The 25,608-nt window shown below is 48.3% G+C and overlaps 1 protein-coding gene across 2 annotated transcripts in view; it reads left to right on the top strand.

The window, feature by feature from the left end:
- DTNBP1 (dystrobrevin binding protein 1) overlaps positions 1-22,252 on the top strand; it is a 212,977-nt gene extending 190,725 nt beyond the window's left edge. For both annotated transcript variants that reach the window (XM_030211246.1, XM_030211254.1), the window contains one exon: positions 21,534-22,252. In XM_030211246.1, the coding sequence (XP_030067106.1) occupies positions 21,534-21,790 (257 nt within the window). In that variant the 3' untranslated portion in view covers positions 21,791-22,252. The remainder of the gene's footprint in view (positions 1-21,533) is intronic.
- The last annotated feature ends 3,356 nt before the right edge of the window (positions 22,253-25,608 follow it).

Below are 25,608 nucleotides of genomic sequence, written 5' to 3'. Positions count from 1 at the left end.
TGAGTAGAAGGTATCCTCTGCTCACCTCCTTCCTGCATATCTGCCCTCTGCAGCACCCCACTACCAACGCCCTGCACCCCTTCTGCAGAATCCCTTCCTTCCTCCGCCCAATCCCGAACACCAAGTTTAAAACCCTTATCCTTCCCTTCCCCCTCCCCCCTCCTTTCTTCCTCCCCTTCTTCTTCTTAGAGTCATCCAGACCACCATCTCCCCTCTCACAAAAGAAGGCCCCCACCCCCCCTCCCCTACTTGCTCTCTAACTCTGAGCTGCTCCCCTGCCCCCCCCCACCCCCCTTACCTCATTCCCATCACCCCTTTTACCCTGTTCCTGTCTAGATCTGATCCTATCAGACCGCCTCTTAATCCCTTCTCCTCCTGTCCCCTTCTTCTCCTCTCCCTCTACTTCCAACCCCCCCCCCCCTCCTCCTTCGTTCCCAACCCCTACCATCCGGACCTTCCCCCCCTTCTTCTTATACCTACCACCCTCTCCCTGTTCCACCTCAAATTTCCTCTTCCCTTCATCCCCCCCCAGGACTCCCTCTCCCTCCCCTCCCCCACCTTCCTCGATCTCCTCCTCCCTACCTTCCTCTTCCAGAATCTGAAAACGGTTCTCCACCCTACACTCCTGTGATCCAAACCCCGAGCCACCCAACTCCTCCCTACCTTTCCCCTCAGCCCCCCTTTGTTTCTTACAAACTTGAACCCAACCCCCTTCTCCCTCCCCCCGTTCCCTCACCTGTTCCTCCCCCCGTACCCCTGAAACCTCTTCCTCCCTCCTCCCTTTCTGCAGCTTCCCTACTCCCTGTACCTCCGGGCCCTGACCCTGAAACCGCCCTCCCCCCACCCCCCTCTCCTGGACCAAACTCCCCCGTCCCCCACCCTCTTCCCCCTCATTATGAAAAGCCCTCGGGCAATTCCGAAAGGCATGCCCCAGATCCCCACAAAGATTGCACCGGATAGAGGAACATTCTTCCGAAAGGTGATCCTTAGACCCACACTTTGCACACTGCTGTACCGGGCAGGACATGCTAAAGTGGCGGAAAGACCCACATCTAAAACATTGTCTTGGCTGTCCTTTATAGAAGCACAGGATCCTATCTCTCCCGATAAAAGCTGCCGAGGGAATATGCTGGACCACCTGACCCACCTGTTTAAGCCTAACTAAAGCCCCCACCCCCCTGCCCATACTCTACTTGGATCCGGGAGCTTGGTTAGTGGAGTTCTCAATTCAGCATACCGCTGAACCCAGAAGGCCAGGTCCGCCGCTGAGATGGATTCATTCCGGACTAAAAGGGTCACCTGCACCAGATCAGGTCTGCTTATCGGAATCACCCTATAATTTCTCCATTCCCCCCTCCCTCGAACTTCTTCATACTTTTCCCAAAACACCTCCATCCCCCTTTGAGTCAAAAAACTAACATCATATTCCGGAATGTTAGCCGGGTGGATGCAAGCATATAAATCTTCTGGAATAAGCCCTAGTACCAACTGCAAAACCTTATCCCGGGATGGCATACCCCCCTCCCCCACCCATTTAAGCTGAATGACATTTCGGCGTTTGGGGATCTGCCCCTGCCCCCTCCCTCCTCCTCCAAACCCGTCTCCCCCCCTACCCGCAAAACCTAACCTCCCCCTCCCCTGCTCTCCTTCCCCCCCTCACCACAGCCGCAAAAGATACCGACATCTTCCCCTCCCCACCCCCGCTCTTCCCTGACCTGGAACCGTCCCGACCATCCAAACCCATGCCCTTCTTCAACTGCCCCTTCTGAGCTGTCCCCATGCCCCCACCCCCTCTACCTTCTGCAGCCTGCCCTGGCACCACCCCCCTCCCTTCCTCCCCCCTCCTCTGATCACAGACTGCCACCTCCATAGCTTCAAAAGTACACTCATTCTGTCCCTCTTCTCTTACCAATCCCCCACCCTGCTCATCCACCCCATCCAAAGCAGCCTTCCCCCCCAAGTCCAAACTGAAACCATTTACTAGACTGTCACTGTTCTCCAGATTTTGTCCACAGGGGAGATCCCTGCTTATCTGTTCAGAAGAAACCTTGCACTGCTGCTCCCTCTGAATATCCTGCTGCTCAGGCTCCTCTGCTCCCAGCTGGCTGGCTGTTGCATTCTGCTCAGAAGGGTCCCGCGCGAGACCAGTCTCTGTGTTATGAGAGGAATTTCCCCTTGCTTCCTCCTGATTGGCAGAAACCTCCTTTCTTTCCAGCTCTGGAAGGCAGGATTCGCCAGAGCCTGCTTGCCCAGCTGCAGCTACTCCTTGTAATTTAGCAACCGTTCCTGCACTCAGGGAGCCTGTAGAGTGCAGCTGTGTTTGCAAGCAGAGCTCTTCTGCTGGCAACAGTTCTTCCACAAATGCACCTTCAACCAGAGTAAAACTGTCCTTTGTACCTTCTCCTGTCCTGCCTTCTTCAGGAAACCTTCTTTCTGTAAGACTAGGAACACTTGTCTGGAGCTCTTGTATGAAAAAGTCTCTATCTCTGGTTTCCATAGCCTGCAAATGTGTAGGAGCCTTTTGAAGCTCTTTCTCTGTCCTTGTAGGCTCCAGAGATACTAGGGACTCCCTGCTGCCTCCTCCCCTCTCATTACCAGAAGCAGCCATCACAGTAAGTGCACCAGAATCTGTTTGACTTGCTAAGCCCTTCATAAATTGCAGTGTATGTCCAGTGTTTGTAGCTGGCAAGTCCTCACTCACACACTGTTGTTGTTGAAAAAGTTCTGCTGTATATACTGGGGAAACCTGACTTTGAGATTTTGCTGTGCCTTGTGCCATTCTCTCCTGGTTTATGTAAAGTTCCCTTAAGGGATTATCAGTATTCTTCTTTAATGAAACCAAAGTCTTTTCTTTGTGTTGAAGCTGCTTTAACAAACGAGCTTCTTCTTTCTTGTAAATGTCCTGTTTATCTCCCGGGGCCAGCCTAGTCATGGCTTTTGCCATCTTCAGCCGTTTCCCCTGCTCCTCTATGTCTTTCTCCAGGGCTTTAATCATTCGCACCCTTTGTACCACTTCTTCAGCCAAGTGCCCCGGTCCTTCACTCACCGACCGTGCACCATCCTCCCTGTCTTCATCCTCATCCTCCTCCTCCTCCGACCAATCACTATCATAGTCCTGTACGCCCGGACCCGGCTGAAGCTCCTGGTGTACCACAATCGGCTCCTCTCCTTCCACCGTCTGGAGGCCCGAGGCCCTCCCTATCCACTTCCCCCCTCCATGTTCTTCAGGCTCCCTTTCCGGAAACCGCTGGGTCATGGAGGAGGTACCTGTTACCTCTTCATCTCGGAGACGCTGAGCCCTGCGGTCCACAGGGCTCCTTTCTCTGCTGCCCAGAGGCCCCATGTCCTGGGCCTTTCCTGGGAAACTCTTCCCCGGGCCTCTCTGCCCACCTGGGGAAGGAGCCAGCCCAGCACCCTTCCTGCTCTCTAGAGACCGAGCCTTCAAGCACACGTCCTTCTCTCACCAAGTCTAGGCTGGAATGCCCTCCCGCGGGAGGTGGTGGAGATGAAAACGGTAATGGAATTCAAACGTGTGGGATAAACACAAAGGAATCCTATTTAGAAGGAATGGATCTACGGAATCTTAGCGGAGATTGGTAATTGGAGAGTAAAACCAAATGCTGGGCAGACTTCTACGGTCTGCACCCTGATTGTGGCTGAATAGATACGGATGGGCTGGGGTGTAAATTTTAAGGGGCTTTGACGTTAGCTTCACAGCTTTTAATACAGGAACAGTGCTGGGCAGATTTCTACGGTCTGTGCCCTGAGAAAGGCAAGGACAAATCAAATTCGGGTATACATATAAAGTATCACATACCATGTAAAATGAGTTTATCTTGTTGGGCAGACTGGATGGACCATACAGGTCTTTATCTGCCGTCATTTACTATGTTACTACAGTGAGCACTAGAACATCAATTCACCTATTGTAAAACGAAACCAGACAGAATAGTACAGATCGATCCTGCACAGTCAATGCCAACTGAAAGCGAAGTCTTTTTCAGAAACAAAGATACACCCTAATCCACTATAGAATAAGTAATCATAAACTTTCTATTTAGACAAAAATTAAACTGAACCCCCAAGATGCCAGACTCTGCAAATAATGCATCACCACAGAAACCGAAAATGCCCCCTAGTACTTGTCAAAATATAAAGACAGCAGATGTAAATTTGAAAAAACTAACAAATACCAGTCACCACTTTACAAATTAACAAATAGAAATAAAACAAATATAGAAAATAAAATACCATTTTATTGGACTAATACATTTAGCTTTCAGAGGCCAAAACCTCCGTCCTTGTCAATACAGTATTGCTGTTAAAGTATCCTAGTCCTGACCTGAGGAAGGGGTTTTGTTCTCCGAAAATTAGTCAAAATGTATTAAAATCAGTCCAATAAAAGATTACCTTATTTACATGTTCTATTTATAAACATTTATTAACACATCTACAATACTACTTTATCCTAAAGCAAAAAAATAAAAACATATATTTTATTTACAGTTTGTTGTCTCTGGTTTCTGCTTTCCTCATCTTCTTTTCACCGTCTGTCTTCCTTCCATCCAGCATCTGTCTTCACTCTCTCTCTCTCTGCCATCCAGTGTCCACCCTCTCTGCCGTCCCTTCCATCCACTGTCTGCCCTTTCTTTCTGCCCCTTCAATCCACCATTTGCCCTCTCTCTCCCATCCATCCAGGGTCTGCCCTCCCTCTCGCTGCCCTTTTTCGGCCCCCAGTTCCAGCCCCGTTATCCCACCTGCCCCTAGTTCCAGCCCCAGCACACATCTCCCACCTGCCGCTCCTTTTCAGCCCCCAGTTTCAGCCCCACTATCCCACCAGTCCCCAGTTTCAGCCCCACTATCCCACCAGTCCCCAGTTTCAGCCCCAGCACTTTTCTCCCACCATTCCGTTGCTTCTGCCCCTGCCCCCAGCCACTTCTCCCTGTCCCCTTTTCAGCCCCTAGTTCCAGTACTAGCCCCCTTATCCCACCTACCCTCCTTTTCAGCCCCCAGTTCCCTTCATCCACGCCTTGCATTAGGGCCCCCCTTTTCAGCCCCAGACCCATTCTCTCACCTGCCCCAGGCATGGCCTCATTCTCCCACCTGCCCCCTTCTCAGACCCAAGACCCAGTCCCCTTCTCCCATCTGAGTCCCTCCCCTCCCCACCCAGACCCCATCCCCTTCTCCCATCTGAATCCATCCCCTCCCAGACCCAGTTCCTGTCCCCTTCAACCATCTGAGCTCACCCCACCCCGACTCTGTCACCCATCTGAGCCCACCTCCCTGACCCAGTCCCCACCTGCCTACCAGCTCCGTTGACGGAGAGATGATCCTCTTCTGCCACCCGGCACCCAGTCTTAAAAAAGAAAAGCGAAGAAGCGCCTCGTGTCTGCTCTGCGCTGCTGTAAGGCAAGAAAATCGCTGTTATGACTGGAGATGTGTGAGCCCTTGTGCCCCGACTGAGCACGGCGAAGATGGAGAGACACCGCACTCGGTCAGGCAGCCAGACAACCCCTAGCTTCATCTGCACTTAGCCACTGCCCCCCAGGAGTTGAGCCCCTGGGTTCGAGTGGCCGGCAGGACTTCCGGAACCAGCGGGGTTGCACGACCACTGACTAGACAGGAGGGCAAACAAACATAGTCCAGAGCCCGTAAATGGCAGAGCAAAGAATAGTCAGTAAACAGTCCAAGGTCAAGGCAGGCAGCAACACAACGCGTGGTCAGTAAGCAATCCAAGGTCAGGAACACAGGAAAACACTGGAACAGGTGAAGACCACAACCTCTACACGAATAGAAGCTGAAGCATGGAAGGACTGGAAACAGGGCTTTAAATAGTGCAGGAATTAGGCTCAACCATGTGCAGCTGTTCCAAGATGGCTGCCCCCATCAGCAGAGTAGCACAACACCCAAATATGGGCTTCCTTCCTGTTCTTGTATACAAGATGGCTGCCCCCTCCTGAGCTAGCCAAGATGGCTGCTGTCCTTGCTCCAAGCCAGATGATGGCTGCCGGGTTAGGAAACAGAAACCGACCCATCCTGGAGAAGTGTAGCAGAGCGTAACAATCGCCTCATTGCGTCGGCCCTTCAATCACTGTGTCCCGCCCTCGCGGAAATAGGAAGTTACATCAGAGGGCGGGACACAGTGATTGAAGGGCCGACACGATGAGGCGATTTGCTTGCCTTACAGCAGAGCAGACGCGAGGCGCTTCTTCGCTTTTCTTTTTTAAGGCTGGGTGCCGGGTGGCAGAAGAGGATCATCTCTCCGTCCGTCGACGGAGCTGGTAGGCAGGTGGGGGAGGGGCAGAGGGGGAGGGACAGACGTTGGTTGGGCGGGCCTGGAGGGAAAGTGGCTGGGCCTGGACCCATCCAGGCCCGCCCGTGGCTACACCTCCAGTTTAGAGAAATGAGGAGAAGGTCTAGCTGAAGCATTTGAATAGGTCTTCATAGGGTGTTGGTTGCAGATTCATGCTGTTCTTAGAAGTTGTTCTGTAATAGTAGTGGTTTTGGTAACTGTAGAAGCTAGTTTCAACATAAGGTAGATTTGTTATGAGATTATGATGCTGTGGGAATCTAGTTTTTAAAAAGGTAGGTGCTTGGGAAAATGTAATCATTTCTGATTTCATATGTTTTCATTGTATTGTCTTCTTACTGTTACAGACCTAACAAGTCTCCTGTGTTCAGTGGGAGACTCCCGCTTTGGCGAGCCATCTCCCACCAAAGCGGGAAAGTCTCCCACTGAGACACCGGGTCAGGTAATCGCCACACTGCCACCACTACTACTGCTGCTGCTGTTTCTCCCAATGAGCAGCTTCGGCGGCAAAACAACTCCTGCCTCCCGTTCCCTGTTCTACTCTGTATCCGTTTCCTGGCCACTGCTGCTTCTCCTGTTGGGAAGCAGTGGTTGTGACAAAAAAAAACAAACAAACTAAACTAACAAACAAACAAAAAAAGCAAGCACGGGACAGCAGCAGCCTTCAAGCATGCATGTCAGCTCTGCCGGTCCTCTGCCTCCGGAGGAGGAAGTTGACGTCAGCAGGGGGCAGAGGACCGGCAGCGCTGACATGCATGCTTGAAGGCTGCTGCTATCTCGTGCTTGCTTTTTTTGTTTGTTTGTTTGTTAGTTTAGTTTGTTTGGTTATTTTTGTCACAACCACTGCTTCCCAACAGGAAAAGCAGCAGTGGCCAGGAAATGGATACGGGGTGGAAGGGGGAGCGGGAAGCAGGAGGTCCTGAATGGAGAGAGTGGGGAGGAAATGATAGAGTGAAGACACTGGATGGAAGAGGAGTACAGAGAGAGAGATGAGTAGAAAGATGGGGAGAGAAAGAGGGAACATGGAAAAGGGCTGGAGTGAGAGAAGCTGATGGAGAGAAGGATGGGGAGAAAGGGGTGATCCTGCCTGGACAGATGGCGAGAGAAAGAGGGGAGATGCTGGATGAAAGGAGGGAGAGAAAGGGGGTTAGACGCTGGAAGGATGGGAGTAGAAAGAGGGAAGACACTGGAAGGAAGGGTAGGGAGAGAAACAGGAGAGACACTGGAAGGATAGGGAGAGAGAGAGGGGATATGATGAATGGAAAAGGATAGAGAGAGAAACTGGATGGAAAGAAGGGGATAGATAGAGACACTGGATGGAAGGATGGGAGAGAGAGAGAGACATTGGATGGAAGGATCGGAAGAGGAGATAGACGTTTGCTGGAAGGATGAGGAGAGAAAGAGGGAAGACAATCGATGGAAGAATGGGAAGAGAAAGAGGGAAGACGGATAGAAGGATAGCGAGAGAAAGAAGAGATGGATGAAAGGATGCAGAGAGAAAGAGGGAGACACTGGAGAGAGAGAGGGGACATACTGAACAGAAAAGGATAGAGAGACACTGGATAGAAGGAAGGGGGAGAGAGAGGGAGACACTGGATGGAAGGATCAGGAGAGAGGGTAGATGGAAAGATGGGGAGAGAAAGAGGGAAGACGCAGGATGGAAGGGTAGGGAGAGAAAGAGAAGACTTTGGATGGAAGGATACAGAAAGAAAGAGGGGAGACACTGGAAGGGTGAGGAGAGACAGAGGAAAGACGCTGGATGGAAGGGTAGAGAAAGAAAGAAAGAGAGGAGACACTGAATAGAAGGCTGCAGAAAGAAAGAGGGGAGACGCTGGATAGAAGGATAGCAAGAGAAAGGAGATATGGATGAAAGGATGCAGAGAGAAAGAGGGAGACACTGGAAGGATGTGGAGAGAGAGGGGACATAACTGAACAGAAAAGAATAGAGAGAGACTGGCTAGAAGGAAGGGGGAGAGAGAGGGAGACACTGGATGGAAGGATTGGGAGAGAAAGAGGGAAGACGCAGGATGGAAGGGTAGGTGGAGAAAGAGAGGAGACACTGGAAGAAGGGAGAGAGGGATGCAGAAAGAAAGAGGAGAGACTGGAAGGATGGGGAGAGAAAGAGGAGAGCTGCTGGATGGGAAGGGGGACAGGATAGAGTAGTGAAAGACTGGAGAATAAGAGGAAGGGGCATGGGGAGAGAACAAGGTGAAGAAAAGCCGAAAAGCCATAGGTAGATGAAGTAAAAATAGGGAACTTAAAGACTGGGTAGTAAGAATGAATTACATCAGGAAAGAGAGGCAGAAAATAAATTGAAGAAACAAAAAAAAAGGAAAGAAAAGTGACAAATGGACAGGAGACCCTGGCAAGAGAGTTAAGAGAAGACAAAGGAATGCAGAGTCAAGAGACTGGGACCAAAACAATTAGAAAAAGTAAATGGCCAGGCAACAAAGGTACAGAAAATAATTTTATTTTTAATTTAGGATAAAGTAATGTGGTAGCTGTGATAATAAAGGTTAATAAATGCAAATAAAATAGAAAATAAGGTGATACCTTTATATTTGACTGGCTGTAATACATTTTTGATTAGCCTTCAAAGACCAACACTTCCTTTCTCAGTTCAGGAGAGGATACCATAACAGCAGTATACTGTCCTGAAGCAGGGGTTTTTGGCCTCTGAAAGCTACTTCAAAAAGGTATTAGGCTAGTCCAATAAAAAGGTATCATCTTATTTTCCATTTTCAAGTGCCTGAACTTCGGTAGGTCTGGCATAGGTGGCTGAAGCACACTGCCAACTGCTGCACTGCTCAGATAGCATGGTATGGGGCTCATGCAGTGGACCTCTTTAGCTAGTGGGGCTCGGGCGGCTCCGCCAGCAATTTCAACCAGTGCCACAATTTTGGGGTAGGTTTGCACTCAAGGTTATGTCCCTGGGGGAAATAGATGCTAGATAGGGGTTTTAAGAGAGTGAACTGAAACACTCCCTCTTACCATCCCTGCTGTCACTGGTATAAATAAAATATTTTCCGGAATGGCCATAGAATTGAGTTATGTGAAGGGGGAGGAGCCATGATGCAGTGGGCGGATCCAAGGCAGAGTGGGGTGGGACTAGGGGCATGAACTAAAATCTCCCTTTCAATAATTGAGACCCCTTGGTAGCTCTGTTATTGTACCATGTCTTTATTGGAACCAAGATGGCCGCCATAGCATGACACATGTTTCCCAGCTCTCTGCATTATTACCATGTTACATGTGGGTTTATCTGATGCCGAAGTGGAAAGGAAAGGTTTCTGCACCCACCCACTGGGCCGATGTCCCTAAACTGAAGCAAGCCGAGATTACTGCCTTTGCTTGAATGCAGACAATGGTCATACTGGCTGTCTCGGGCAAGAAGAAGAGCCAGAGCCTCAGGAACAAGGTTTCACTTAGCCTAGCTGGCTCTTCCCTCCTGCCCCAGCTTTTCTCTGATGGCGCCCCAGCAATGACAAAGTAAGTGCCATTGCAGGTGGCTTTGGGTGGGACGTCACTGGATTTCTCCGAGGACAAGCAGGCTGCTTGTTCTCACTGATGGGTGACGTCCACGGCAGCCCCTCCAATCGGAATCTTCACTAGCAAAAGCCTTTGCTAGCCCTCGCGCGCCGATGCGCACCGCGCATGCGCGGCCGTCTTCCCGCCCGAAACCGGCTCGTGCCGGCCAGTCTTCTTTTGTCCGCGCTCGGTACGGTCGTGTTTCGCCGTTCGTGCCCCGGAAAGTTGACCTCGCGCGTCGTTTTCGACTCGTTCTTTGAGAGAAAAAAATTAAGAGAAGTGTTTCGGGAGGAGACCTTTTGTTTTTTTTTCTTTCCCGTATTTCGAGCTTTTCGCCCCGGTAAGTTTTCTTTCGTCGTCGGGGTAGGCCCTAGTTAGGCCTCAGTCGAAGTTTTCTTCTCCCTATTTTTGTGGTGCCATTTTCGTCATTTCGACTTTTGATCTCGCCGGCGTGATTTTTCCGCCCATGACATCGAAGTCTCCCAGCAGCTTCAAGAAGTGCACCCAGTGCGCCCGGGTAATCTCGCTCACTGACAGGCACGCGTCGTGTCTTCAGTGTCTGGGGGCTGGGCACCGCCCTCAGGCCTGTAGTCTGTGTTCCCTTTTACAAAAGCGGACTCAGGTAGCGAGGTTAGCCCAGTGGAACATCTTGTTCTCGGGCTCTTTGTCGGCATCGGCACCGGGGGTATCGAGTGCATCGACGTCGTCAGCGCCCGGTCCTTCATCCTCGCCCCTGATTGCATCGAGGCATCGGCCCTCTGCATCGGGGCGACATCGGAAGGCTGCGTCGGCGTCGGTGGTGTCGAGACCTCCTCGTCTGCTGATATCGTCGGACGGTGGTGCTTCGTCTGGAGTGCAGGTGAGGGCTGTCCATTCCCCTGCTGGTGGCGGTGAGCCTTCGGGTGGGTCTCCCCCTACCCTGAGGGCTCCTGCGGTACAGCCCCCCCGAGACCGGCCCTCTTTGGTCTCGGCCCCGAGGAAGAGACGGCTGGATTCTACGTCCTCCTCGTCGGTGCCGGGAAGCGCCGGTGACGTGCTTCGCTCCAAAAAATCGAAGAAGCATCGACACCGGTCCCCTTCCCGCGTCGGCACCGAGAGCTCTGGGTCGCCGAGGGAGTCGGCACCCAGCAGGCATCGGCACCGAGAGGACCGCTCACCCTCTGTCCAAGAGGTGTCGATGCGCTCCACTCTGGACAGCCCGGAAGAGCCTCCACGCCCGGAACAGACTCTGACATTGACGCCTGCATCGACTTCCATGCCTTTTTCTGCAGCCACTCTGAATGAGAGTCTCCGGGCCGTTCTCCCAGAGATTCTGGGAGAGCTGTTGCGCCCTACCCCTCCGGTACCGGGGGTGCTTGCGCCACCGGTACTATTGAGTGAGGCGCCGGCTGGCCCATTGCCCGGGGTGAGGTCTCCGGCACGCGGTACCGACTGCGGCCACCTCCCAGGAAGGCTCCCCGACTACGTCGGCGGAGGGAGCTTCGCCGGTGCGGGCGAGGGAGTCTACCTCTCGACGCTTCCACCGTGGCCGTGGTTCCACGGAGTCGAGCTGGACACGGTTGCAGACACAGGTTCGTGAACTTGTGTCTGACACCGATGGTGAGGCCTCGTGGGAAGAAGAGGAAGACATCAGATATTTCTCTGACGAGGAGTCTGAGGGTCTTCCTTCTGATCCCACTCCCTCTCCTGAAAGACAGCTTTCTCCTCCCGAGAGTTTGTCTTTCGCTTCCTTTGTCCGGGAGATGTCTACGGCCATCCCCTTCCCGGTGGTTGTGGAGGACGAGCCCAGGGCTGAAATGTTTGAGCTCCTGGACTATCCTTCTCCACCTAAGGAAGCGTCCACAGTACCTATTCATCATGTCCTCAAAAAGACATTGCTGGCGAACTGGACCAAACCATTAACTAATCCCCACATTCCCAAGAAGATCGAGTCCCAGTACCGGATCCATGGGGACCCAGAGCTGATGCGCACTCAGTTGCCTCACGACTCTGGAGTTGTGGATTTGGCCCTAAAGAAGGCCAAGAGTTCTAGGGAGCATGCTTCGGCGCCCCCGGGCAAGGACTCTAGAACCTTGGACTCCTTTGGGAGGAAGGCCTACCATTCTTCTATGCTCGTGGCCAAAATTCAGTCCTACCAGCTCTACACGAGCATCCACATGCGGAACAATGTGCGGCAGTTGGCGGGCTTGGTGGATAAGCTCCCCCTGAGCAAGCCAAGCCTTTTCAGGAGGTGGTCAGGCAGCTGAAGGTGTGCAGAAAATTCCTGGCCAGAGGGGTGTATGACACCTTTGATGTTGCGTCCAGGGCCGCTGCTCAAGGTGTGGTGATGCGCAGACTCTCATGGCTGCGTGCCTCCGACCTGGAGAATAGAATCCAGCAGCGGATTGCGGACTCGCCTTGCCGTGCGGACAATATTTTTGGAGAGAAGGTCGAGCAGGTGGTAGAGCATCTCCACCAGCGGGATACCGCATTCGACAAGTTCTCCCGCCGGCAGCCTTCAGCCTCTACCTCTACAGGTAGAAGATTTTTTTGGGGAAGGAAGACTGTTCCCTACTCTTCTGGCAAGCGTAGGTACAATCCTCCTTCTCGACAGCCTGCGGCCCAGGCTAAGCCCCAGCGCGCTCGCTCGCTCTCGTCAGCAGCGTGCGCCTCAGCAAGGCCCCTCGGCTCCCCAGCAAAAGCAAGAGACGAGCTTTTGACTGGCTCCAGCAGAGCATAGCCGCCATCCAAGTGTCAGTGCCGGGCGACATGCCAGTCGGAGGGAGGTTGAAAGCTTTTCACCAAAGGTGGCCTCTCATAACCTCCGATCAGTGGGTTCTCCAAATAGTCCGGCAAGGATACACCCTCAATTTGGCCTCAAAACCTCCAAATTGCCCACCGGGAGCTCAGTCCTACAGCTTTCAGCACAAGCAGGTACTTGCAGAGGAACTCTCCGCCCTTCTCAGCGCCAATGCGGTCGAGCCCGTGCCATCCGGGCAAGAAGGGCTGGGATTCTATTCCAGGTACTTCCTAGACCTAAGGGCCCTGAACAAATATCTGGTCAAAGAAAAGTTCAGGATGCTTTCCCTGGGCACCCTTCTCCCCATGATTCAGGAAAACGATTGGCTATGCTCTCTGGACTTGAAGGACGCCTACACGCACATCCCGATACTGCCAGCTCACAGACAGTATCTGCGATTTCAGCTGGGCACACGTCACTTCCAGTACTATGTGCTACCCTTTGGGCTCGCCTCTGCACCCAGAGTGTTCACCAAGTGCTTGGCTGTAGTGGCAGCGGCACTTCGCAGACTGGGGGTACACGTGTTCCCATATCTCGACGATTGGCTGGTGAAGAACACATCCGAGGCAGGAGCCCTGCAGTCCATGCAGATGACTATTCGCCTCCTGGAGCTACTGGGGTTTGTGATAAATTACCCAAAGTCCCATCTTCTCCCAGTGCAGAAACTCGAATTCATAGGAGCTCTGCTGGAATCTCGGACGGCTTGCGCCTATCTCCCAGAGACGAGAGCCAACAACTTGTTGACCCTCGTCTCGCGGGTGCGAGCGTCCCAGCAGATCACAGCTCGGCAGATGTTGAGATTGCTGGGCCACATGGCCTCCACAGTTCATGTGACTCCCATGGCCCGCCTTCACATGAGATCTGCTCAATGGACCCTAGCTTCCCAGTGGTTTCAGGCTGCTGGGGATCTAGAAGATGTGATCCACCTGTCCACGAGTTTTCTCGAATCCCTGTATTGGTGGACAATTTGGTCCAATTTGACTCTGGGACGTCCTTTCCAAATTCCTCAGCCACAAAAAGTGCTGACCACGGATGTGTCTCTCCTGGGATGGGGAGCTCATGTCGATGGGCTTCACACCCAAGGAAGCTGGTCCCTCCAGGAACGCGATCTGCAGATCAATCTTCTGGAGTTGCGAGCGATCTGGAACGCTCTGAAGGCTTTCAGAGATCGGCTGTCCCACCAAATTATCCAAATTCAGACAGACAACCAGGTTGCCATGTACTACGTCAACAAGCAGGGGGGCACTGGATCTCGCCCCCTGTGTCAGGAAGCCGTCAGCATGTGGCTCTGGGCTCGCCGTCACGGCATGGTGCTCCAAGCCACATATCTGGCAGGCGTAAACAACAGTCTGGCCGACAGGTTGAGCAGGATTATGCAACCTCACGAGTGGTCGCTCAATTCCCGTGTAGTGCGACAGATCTTCCAGGTGTGGGGCACCCCCTTGGTAGATCTCTTCGCATCTCGAGCCAACCACAAAGTCCCTCAGTTCTGTTCCAGGCTTCAGGCCCACGGCAGACTGGCATCGGATGCCTTCCTCCTGGACTGGGGGGAGGGTCTGCTGTATGCTTATCCTCCCATTCCTCTGGTGGGGAAGACTTTGTTGAAACTCAAGCAAGACCGAGGCACCATGATTCTGATTGCTCCTTTTTGGCCGCGTCAGATCTGGTTCCCTCTTCTTCTGGAGTTGTCCTCCGAAGAACCATGGAGATTGGAGTGTTTTCCGACCCTCATCACGCAGGACGAAGGGGCGCTTCTGCATCCCAACCTCCGGTCCCTGGCTCTCACGGCCTGGATGTTGAGAGCGTAGACTTTGCCTCTTTGGGTCTGTCAGAGGGTGTCTCCCGCATCTTGCTTGCTTCCAGGAAAGATTCCACTAAGAGGAGTTACTTCTTTCTATGGAGGAGGTTTGCCGTCTGGTGTGACAGCAAGGCCCTAGATCCTCGCTCTTGTCCTACACAGACCCTGCTTGAATACTTTCTGCACTTGTCTGAGTCTGGTCTCAAGACCAACTCTGTAAGGGTTCACCTTAGTGCAATCAGTGCATACCATTACCGTGTGGAAGGTAAGCCGATCTCAGGACAGCCTTTAGTTGTTCGCTTCATGAGAGGTTTGCTTTTGTCAAAGCCCCCTGTCAAGCCTCCTACAGTGTCATGGGATCTCAATGTCGTTCTCACCCAGCTGATGAAACCTCCTTTTGAGCCACTGAATTCCTGCCATCTGAAGTACTTGACCTGGAAGGTCATTTTCTTGGTGGCAGTTACTTCAGCTCGTAGAGTCAGTGAGCTTCAGGCCCTGGTAGCTCAGGCCCCTTACACCAAATTTCATCATAACAGAGTAGTCCTCCGCACTCACCCTAAGTTCTTGCCAAAGGTTGTGTCGGAGTTCCATCTGAACCAGTCAATTGTCTTGCCAACATTCTTTCCCCGTCCTCATTCCTGCCCTGCTGAACGTCAGCTGCACACATTGGACTGCAAGAGAGCATTGGCCTTCTATCTGGAGCGGACACAGCCCAACAGACAGTCCGCCCAATTGTTTCTTTTGATCCCAACAGGAGGGGAGTGGCTGTGGGAAAACGCACCATATCCAATTGGCTAGCAGATTGCATTTCCTTCACTTACGCCCAAGCTGGGCTGGCTCTTGAGGGTCATGTCACGGCTCATAATGTTAGAGCCATGGCAGCGTCGGTAGCCCACTTGAAGTCAGCCACTATTGAAGAGATTTGCAAAGCTGCAACGTGGTCATCTGTCCACACATTCACATCTCATTACTGCCTGCAGCAGGATACCCGACGCGACAGTCGGTTCGGGCAGTCAGTGCTTCAGAATCTGTTCGGGGTTTAGAATCCAACTCCACCCCCCTAGGCCCATGTTTGTTCTGTTCCAGGCTGCACTTTCAGTTAGTTGGTAAATTTTTTTAGGTCAATCTCAGTTATGTCCTCGCCGTTGCGAGGCCCAATTGACCATGGTTGTTGTTTTGAGTGAGCCTGGGGGCTAGGGATACCCCATCAGTGAGAACAAGCAGCCTGCTTGTCCTCGGAGAAAGCGAATGCTACATACCTGTAGAAGGTATTCTCCGAGGACAGCAGGCTGATTGTTCTCACAAACCCGCCCGCCTCCCCTTTGGAGTTGTGTCTTCCCTTCTCTTTGTCTTGCTACATATGAGACTGGCCGGCACGAGCCGGTTTCGGGCGGGAAGACGGCCGCGCATGCGCGGTGCGAGGGCTAGCAAAGGCTTTTGCTAGTGAAGATTCCGATTGGAGGGGCTGCCGTGGACGTCACCCATCAGTGAGAACAATCAGCCTGCTGTCCTCGGAGAATACCTTCTACAGGTATGTAGCATTCGCTTTATCTGCGGCAGTGAGGAGAATAAGATGCTGCTTCCCTTTTCTGGGATACAAAGTTGGGCCAAGAAGGAAAGGTTGGTTTCATGTTACCACTTCGTGGAAGTCTTCTGAAGTCAACTTAAACTCCATTTGGCAAGCTCTGAAATCCTGCCTGCAGTTCTTCCGAATTCTGATTAGCTACAAAAGCTGGAGACAAACTTTGCTGCATTATCTTCAAGAATGGAAGAACTTGGTAACCAACTTCAACAGGTGAAAACTACTCATAGTACTTTTATGCATGATAAGGTGATATTGAATCATGAAATGGAGAATTTTAAAATTTTACCAGATCTTTGAATTTGAAACTGTTGAATTTTCATAAAACTATGAAATCTACTCCAAAGGAATAGTTTAATAGATTTCTTTTTTTTTTTTTAAACTTTAAATATGAGGATTCTGTCCTTTCACCATTGCAGAAAATATTCCATCTTCCTCTGCCATCCAGGAAGCAAAGTAATTCTCCAGGCAAGAAAGATCCTATCGCAATATCTTCTGATAGATTGAATTTGACTAACGTTCTTGAAAGTTCTACAGAGGAGAGTATCTCTAGGTTTACCATGTTAGTGTTCTTTGTCTTTTTGCAGGATAAGGACACATTACTATGTATGTTCTTTAAACTTTGAGTATAACTTCTTAGGTGGCAAGGTATCCATTTTTCCAGATATCTCTCAATGGACACAGTCTAGAAGAAAACATTTTTGTCTTATCAGCTGCAGGTTGAGGCTGTGGCAGTCATTTTCAAAAGAGAGAAATGTCTCAAAAGTGGCAGATGGACATTTTTCTCACAAAAACATATAATTCATGATTTTCAAAACTCAGAATTGAGACGTTTCACTCCCCAGCTCATCTAAATCACAAGGGGGTGTGTTGGAGGCATGCTTTCAGCGGGCTTAAAATCTGGACTTTTTCAGTGATGTTGAAACAGAGAAAAGGGTCCTGGGCAAAAAAAGAAGTATGTTTTTATCCAGACCTGTATCAGTCATTACTAAGTCAGAAAAAGGTGCCCTAACTGACCAGCTGGAGGGATTAAGGCGTGAGCCTCTTCCACCCCCCAAGGATGTGACAGTAGTAGTAGATACCAGGCTGTATGACAGCTCCAAATATCAACATCATCGTGGGTGTTCTGAAGACCAAGCTTTTTGATGGCCCATGAAGACCAGAGTTCAGATCCTGTAGCCCAGTGTTTCCCAAGTCCGGTCCTGGAGTACCCCTTGCCAGTCAAGTTTTCAGGATATCCACAATGAATATGCATGAATTTGATTTGCATACACAGCTTCCATTATATGCAGATCCTTTTCATGCATATGCATTGTGGATATCCTGAAAACCTGGCTGGCAAGGAGAACTTAAGGACCGGACTTGGGAAACACTGTTCTAGCCTAGGTTACTTGTGCCTATCACTAATGCTGATAGCATGCTATTTTTTAACCATTATCAATAGGACCGTACCAAGCTATAGTTGTGCTCTGTGCAACTTGCTCACTGGCAACCTGTATGCTGCCGACTTTGCCACTATCAATAAGAGCAAATAGCAGGGTGGAAACAATTTTTGCACTGCCATATCTGTACCCTGTGTGGCCGCATCGCTCATACAGCCCTTCATCTAGCTGCACAATCATTAAGTATATTTTGTCCAGATGACAGCACCTGTTGGAGAGACTCCATCCATCCATCTATCTGTCTGTCTGTCCGTCTCAACACATAGGCACAAAGATGCACCCATACGCATGCACACACACACTCACTCCCTCACAAAGACAGATACAGACACACACACTTGTGCACACCTCAGAAAGATGTGTGTATATATATATATGCATATATATATATATATATATATATATGCACTCCATTTAAGTGCACGTCGGATAAGCACATGGTCTGTTTAACTGCATGCTGTACTTCGGTCCCATTTTTGGCGCCATCAATTTCCATGGGGACAAACTTCGGTGTAGCACACCACTGATAAGTGCAAGATTCACTTATATGCATGGTTTAAGACCGCTCCTCTGCAGGAAAGACTGCGCACGGAATATGGAAGCCGATTGGCGCTTGACAAAAGGGCGGTAAATTTGAAATCTCGTTGGCTAACTGCCACAGGCAGAATAAGCGAAAGAATGTTCTTAGTGTACACTGGAGTCGTCGTCGTCGCGCAACTGTCAGACTTTAACACTGGCTGAACGAATAGAAGTTCATAAAAAATTAGAAAACCAACAAAGTCAAGCATCTATTGCTAAAGAATATGGTGTCAATCCCAGTCAAATTTTGCGTATCTTGAAGCAGAAAGACCAGCTTCTGGAAGACTGGCAAAAACAATACAAATCCACACCGGGAACAAAAATGGGTGGGAAAAGCTGAGGATGTAGAAGATGCTCTTCTTCGTTGGTTTTCTCAAGTCAGGAGCAGACAGTTTCCTGTCAGTGGTCCACTGCTTATGGAGAAAGCTAATCAGCTAGCTGAAAGTCTTCGACTTCCTGAATTCAAAGCCACTGTTGGGTGGTTGGAAAGATGGAAGGAGAGGAACAATATAAAATTCAAGAAACAGCATGATGAAAAACAAAACGCTGATGACTTTGGTGCTGAAAATTGGGTTGTTTCAGTTCTTCCTACCATCTTGAACGAGTTTGCACCTCGTGACATTTTGAATGCTGACGAAAACGGTCTCTACTGGCGAGCGATTCCTGATGGAACACTTGCATTCAAACAAGCCAAAACTACAGGAAGTAAAACGTCGAAGGACTGACTGACGATCCTCCTTTGCTGCAATATGGATGGGAGTGAGAAGTTGGAACCACTCGTCATTGGAAAGAGCAAACAGCCCCATTGCTTCAAGAATGTTAAGCGACTTCCTGTGTCATACGAGGCTAATGCAAATTCATGGATGACTGGGGAAATTTGGAAGCAGTGGCTAAAGATGTTAGACACTAGAATGCGGGCACAAAAGCATCAGATTTTGTTGCTTTGTGATAATTGTGCTGCACACAGTGATGATGTCAGGCTGTCTAACGTCAAGGTGGTCTTCCTGCCACCAAACACTACCTCTCTGATCCAATCTATGGATCAGGGCATAATAGCCAATTTCAAACAACATTATCAGGCTCTTATGCTATGTCGTCTGATTGGCGTTATGGATGACCAGACTGGCAAGGATAAGCGTGCTGTTGAACTGGCTCGTAATCTATCACTGTCGGATTCCCTGCATATGCAGAAACAAGCCTGGAATCATGTTACACAGGCAACCATTGTGAACTGCTACAAGCGGGCAAGCTTTGTTAAGGATGTGGAGAGGGACGAAACAGATGCAGCTGTTGCAAACGCGTCAGATGTGAACAGGCTGTTGACATCCCAGCCGGTGTTACTGAAGAGGAGTTTCATCACTAGGTAGCTGTTGATTACGATCTACAAACAGCTGATGACAGCACTGATATCGAGATATGCGCCTACACGCAGGCAACGGCTGATGATGAAATGAGCAGCGAGGCACATGCTGACAAAATTCAACAACCTCCTATCACTTTTGCAAGAGCGCTGGAGAGTCTCAACACTGTGCAGGCCTATCTGGAGGCCACTGGATGTCAGTGCTATAACAGTTTTTACCATCTGACAGGCGTAGTCTATGGAACTCACAGACACAAGAGTGTACAGAGGACTAAGTGGAGGAGTAGCCTAGTGGTTAGTGCAGTGGACTTTGATCCTGGGGAATTGAGTTCGATTCCCACTGCAGCTCCTTGTGACTCTGGGCAAGTCACTTAACCCTCCATTGCCCCTGGTACAACATAAGTACCTGAATATACTATGTAAACCGCTTTGAATGTAGTTGCAAAAACCACAGAAAGGCGGTATATCAAGTCCCATTTCTCTATGACTGATTACTTCAAGTAATCCTAACGTCAGTTAACGGAGACTGTATGACGTCAGTTAACGGAGACTGTATACTGTACATATAATAAACAGTACTGTACATATGTTTATCAGATGTCAAGCTTCTTTGGGTCACAACGGTTAAGTGCAAGCTCCGATTAACTGCATGTATTTCTTTGGTCCCAGACCCTTGCACTTAAGCGGATTGCACTGTGTATGTGTGTGTATTTATATATATATATACACACACACACACGTGTTCAAATTCACAAAGATGAACACACACACATAGACAAACAGATACATTTGTATACAAACTCACAAAGATAGACACACAGATACTCATGCAAGCACACATCTCATACCACCCCTTTGACCCTAATGCAGTGTTCTTCAAATCAAGGCCTGTGAACCAGTGGCAGCCCCTATCCTCTTTCTGGGTTTTTTTTTCTTTCCTCTGCCTGTCTATCTAAGTTCACAAACAGAAAAGGGGAAGTGAATGGGAAGAAGAGTATGCTTGAAGGACAAATCAGTTCTCAGTAGATAAAGAGCTGCCATTTGGAAATTCTCACCACCTTGAGGATACCCCAGTGAAAAGTTTGGAGGCAGACTGGTGGGTACGAATGCTACGTCATGGCCCTGCATGGGAAAATATTTGGCAGCTCTCCTTTAGCTCATTTGATCCAAAATGGCCGCAGCTTAAATGTTAATGAAGACCACTGCCTTAACAAGACACACTTTACCATGTCTCTTTGTGCTCAACCGACAAACAAACCTGCATGAGTTTGCCAGTGGAAGAAGGGGAAACTTGTCATTTTGTCACACTAGAAGTGTCCACCTTTCAGCTTGTATTTCAGAGCCCCTTTCATGGAAATGAGTATACCTATGAAATATTCTCTGTATAGCCATGTTTACCTTCTGCTTTTCGTGTAGTTCATTTTGAAATGTTGCTACAGTAACCCAAGGCTGTGATTTTCCTTTAAAAATAAAATGATTGCTTGAAGCAATGATGTTTATGGTCCATTTCCAAATACATGCTTCAGATTGTAGAAGTGGAGAACTTGATACTAAAAATTATATACAAAGATTTGTGATTTTATTCATCTGCTAGAGCCTTTAAAAATCTACACGACTGGATTAACACAGGTATAGCATTATTACCCATAATGCTACTCTCACTAGCAAATAACCATCCTGTCAATTATGTGTCAAAAAGGCATGTTCCCTCTGCATGTATCGGAGAGACATGCTGTCAGATCTCTTGCTTCAGTACTGCTACTGTGGAAACTATCCCTAAATGCAATCCTATAAATTCATCAAACTAGTAAGGAAAGAGAAACTTTGGTTACTCAGTTGTAAGGTTGATGTGCCAACAGTTAAAAGTTGTTATTTTTTTTAAAGCAGCATGTATGTTAAAGCCCCACCACCCTTAGCTGAGTTGCAATACATTGGATTAACTGAATGTCCTGGAGAAGCACCATGCTAGAAATAAACAATTAGCACTTGAAATTTTGTTTTAGAAAATTACATTTGTAAAAATTAGCAGTGGATAGTGCTGAAATGAATGTGACTCCAAGCCTATATACTGAATATTTGAATGCTCAGTGCTGGTAGTCAGAAATGATAGGTTCTTAATGCTGGCTTTGTCTTGTTTCTTCTTCCTGCCCTAAAGGATCAGGCTTTGAAACCTGCCAGAATGAAATAAGTCTTCAAGTCCCAAGCCAGTCAGAGTTGCATCAGAAACTTTCATCTCTATCATCTAACCGCTCTGACTCTGCCTGTCAAGAGGCCACTGAGGAAGGAGATAACACCCCCATTATACAGTCTGATGAAGAAGATATTCAAGTGGACACAGTGCTTGCTGCTGTTACTACAGATACAAAGGCAAATTCTGACATCAGTGATGAAAGTGACTCTCAAACTGTGTGATTGCTGATTGCTAATAGGGTGCCCTTGTGCACGGACCCAACTCCTTTGATAGCTGGAATTTTGCGTGAATGGTGGGCTTGTCTTTGAATTCATCAGCTAGTGTACTAAGAAAATCAGATACTTTTTGATCCCAGTATGGACTTTTTTTTTAAAACAAAATTCCCAGATGTCAGTGAAATTGATTTAAAAATGCTTACAGTATTCTTTAGATTTCTCTGATTTGCCATAAAGGGTTTTTTTTTTTTTGCTTTTTGAAAAGCAAAGGTTTTTTTTTTTTTTAAATAATATATTGTTTTCCTTAATGGGTAATTATTTCTAACATGTAACTTGCAAGGTCAACTATGCATGCATAAAGAGGTCATTATTCAGTGGCATGTCTATCATAACTTTAAGGGCACCTTTTACTAAGGCACACTTACATTTTTGGCGCATGCTAAAATTGTGGGCATGCTAAACGTTAGAGACGCCCATGGGAATGCATTGGCGTCTCTAACGTTTAGCGCGCCTACAATTTTAGCATGCGCCAAAAATGTGAATGTGCCTTAGTAAAAGGTGCCCTAAATAAATAAGTTTTATGTTTAAAAATACACATGCTTCAATGGCACTCAGTGCTGGTGCCAGAAATTCACATATAGCTTATAATAGTTATCTATTTAGGTGTCAGCACTTATCTGGATAACAGCTGAATTTTACTGCTGAACATACAACTTTCTTTCCACCCTTGCTATACACAAAACTACTCCCTTTATTCTAGATGTGTAACTGTGGCCGTTTTTCTAATCTAATGGCCCAAGTTATATGTCAAAGTATTAGACATTTATAACAAAAGAGAAAAATGTGACCAGTGCTGCCACTAAACTGCCTAAGTGTTTTTGAATATCAGCCTGTGACTATCTTTTAAATGCAGTATGATGCCTTAAGTTGTGTCTAGAGGCATGCCTAAAAAAGTCACTAGCATGCTTTGGACAAAACTTTAAAATTTTGTACTATTGCTATATAAAAAAATAAGTTTTATCTTTTAGACTTTTTCATTTTCAAACAATTTCCCTTATTGCCTTGAAACAACCAGTTGCAAATACACAAATGCACAGATGTTTGCAGGGTCCATGAACCACAATAAAATGTTTTGACCACAGAACTATAAGGTTTGTCTAGATACATATGAAGAAAATAATATTCTTGTTTTTCCAGTGTAATAAGGTCTTCTCTTCATGCAAAAATATAGACCTGCCCCAAGTTCAAGCAGGATTATAGATTACACAACATTACAGGAGGGTATATTGTCATCCATCTCTAATGCCTTAATCTTGACAAGTTTTAGAAAGCATAATTTGTGGCATGATGCTATAGTGCTTAGACATTCATTTCTTATTAAAGAAAAAGTAGGCAGCAGGTACCAGCCTTAAATCAATCTATTACCCACTTTCTCTTTCCTCTTTGAACTCAGTGCTTGTATAATAAGTCAACCAAGCATAACCTGTTTCCTTCTCCAGTAAGGTGACTATGCCAAGCGGACACACATTTGTTCCACGCCTCCTCTACTATATATCCTCAGAGACATGTCATTTTTGACACTTCAAGCTCACTGGTGAATGCCTGCATCTTTGTTTGGTTGGGTGACTGTGTCTCTATCCTCATCCTGTGAATATTGAAACCCAAAATAACATCTTCCATTAAGGCCATGAAGCCTGGAAATGGTAGAGGAATAGGAGCCAACTTGAAAGTTCCATCAGTGGCCTTCACATTGGCAAGTGTGGTGGAAGACCTGAGCAAAGAAAGCGTGCTGTTGCTTGTTCTACAGGAGGTCAGAGCCGCAAAATTGAAATCATGGACAATGTGGTGACTAGACTGGAAGCCAAATATGAGTTACTACAGGAGCACTTAGATGAGGTGGAGGAGAGAATTTGTATTATCAAGGAGGATCAAGATAAAGGAGTAACTGATTGCAAAAGCAGATAGAAATGCTAGCTGAGAAACTAGAAGACCAAAAAGCTCTATAACAGACAATCCAGTCTACATAGTTATTTAAGAATTTCTAGTCCACCTACAACTAGGTGGATCACAAATCAACATACACAACAAAAGAAATAGTAAAACAATAACAGGCACTGAATTATACAATTCAAAATAAAACACAGTATCAGCCCTATGCATGTTCAAACGGATACGTCTTCAGTAACTTACTGAATTGAACCCTGCTACTACACAGATAAGGGAGAGAAGACTAAAATTCCCCAACACTAACAAATTTAAGTATTGAACCACCAAGTCAGCAAAAGTTTGGGTCACAAGCTCCCCAGTTTTTTATAGACAACTAGGAAAAAATGCCCGTTTCTGAGCGCAATGAAACGGGTGCTAGCAAGGGGCCCCCTCCCTCCGTGCCTCCGAACTACTTGCCTTGTTCGCTGTGGCGTTTCCGTTTCGGCCCTCGTCGAGTGTCATAGCTCCGCCCTCGATGTCAAGACGTTTTGACGCGAGGGCGGTGCAGACACTCCAGTGCACACCAGATATCTTGGGCGCCTCAACTTCCGTGGAGGCTTCAGAACGTTGGGGTTGCCTTTTATATAGAGAGATAAGAGGGCAATAAAATACAGCTAAATAGAATCGTACTGGCCTAAGAACACGAAGCAATAATACCTCAGGATAAATCAGCAATGGGCTCAATATTTTAGCACAACCCAGTTCCTTGGAACAAACTATACCTAACCTGCTTCCCTTCCCTGTTAACCTTGCCTATCTTAATGCTATAAACCCTGCAGGCAAACAAGAGACAAGATCTCCTCCTCCCCTTCCCTCAACCAGGTCTCCATGAGTAAACACATTTTGAGGCAATGCTCTTCCATCAATTCCTCAAATAAAGGCACCTTACCACAGAAGGAGCAACAATTCAATAATGCAGCGGATACCACCTCCTGTTGAGCCACATCAATACCAGAAGAAAAACGGCTACAGTCCACCAAACATTGCAGCCTAATCGACTTTTAACCCTTTTGGAGACCAAATCTATGGCCCCAAACTACCGAAACTCTCTCACTCATTATACTAGGCCCCACTATACACCAAGAAAAAAAACAACCCACAGTAATAAACCCCAAATCATCATACCTCTAAAGCCAAGTAGAGAGATCTTCACGTTCATTGGCTTGCCCCAAGGAGCAAGCCCAAGGAGCATGGCACGCGGACACCGCTACTAGTAGTGAATAAATTATGGCAGGACAGGAAGTCAGTTTACATCGGCTGGTCACGTGACTACTCCTCCCCAATATCAGCCTAGGTATGAGAAGCTTTCCAAAAGGCAACTCTCTCAAAGTCACCTGAAAAAGATACAAAGCATAAAAGTAAGTACAGATTGAAATGAATGCTGCTACTAGTAGTGAATAAATTATGGCAGGACAGGAAGTCAGCTTACATTTGACGGTTACGTGACCGCTCCTCTCTAATATCTGTGACATTTGTGAGCACTTGGCCCAGAGACGGCTTTGTGAGGATCACTCAACCACCTCGGGGTAGACTGGACTGGATTGCAAGTGGAGGTGAACTAAGGTAGCTTTAAGGGCAGCAAAAGATCACAAGTCAAAAAGGCAAACAAACGGCAAGAGAAGAGAGGACAATAAACAGCCTAGCTGCACATCCTAACACTAGCTAAAGCAAAACAAAACCTTAAGCATACAATATTGACAAATAGTAAGACAGCCTTGCTGTACAAGAGAAGCGAGCATAAGAGACTAGTCAAAGGCCTACCCTGGCAGGCAACAGAAAGCAGTAGCACTTAGCTGGAAGCGGTGAGGCCGCTGGCAGTTAGATAAAGGTTCATTCTG

This window comes from Microcaecilia unicolor, chromosome 1 (genome assembly GCF_901765095.1).
Source record: "Microcaecilia unicolor chromosome 1, aMicUni1.1, whole genome shotgun sequence".
Lineage (NCBI taxonomy): Eukaryota > Metazoa > Chordata > Amphibia > Gymnophiona > Siphonopidae > Microcaecilia > Microcaecilia unicolor.
This window is presented reverse-complemented; position numbering and strand designations above follow the sequence as displayed.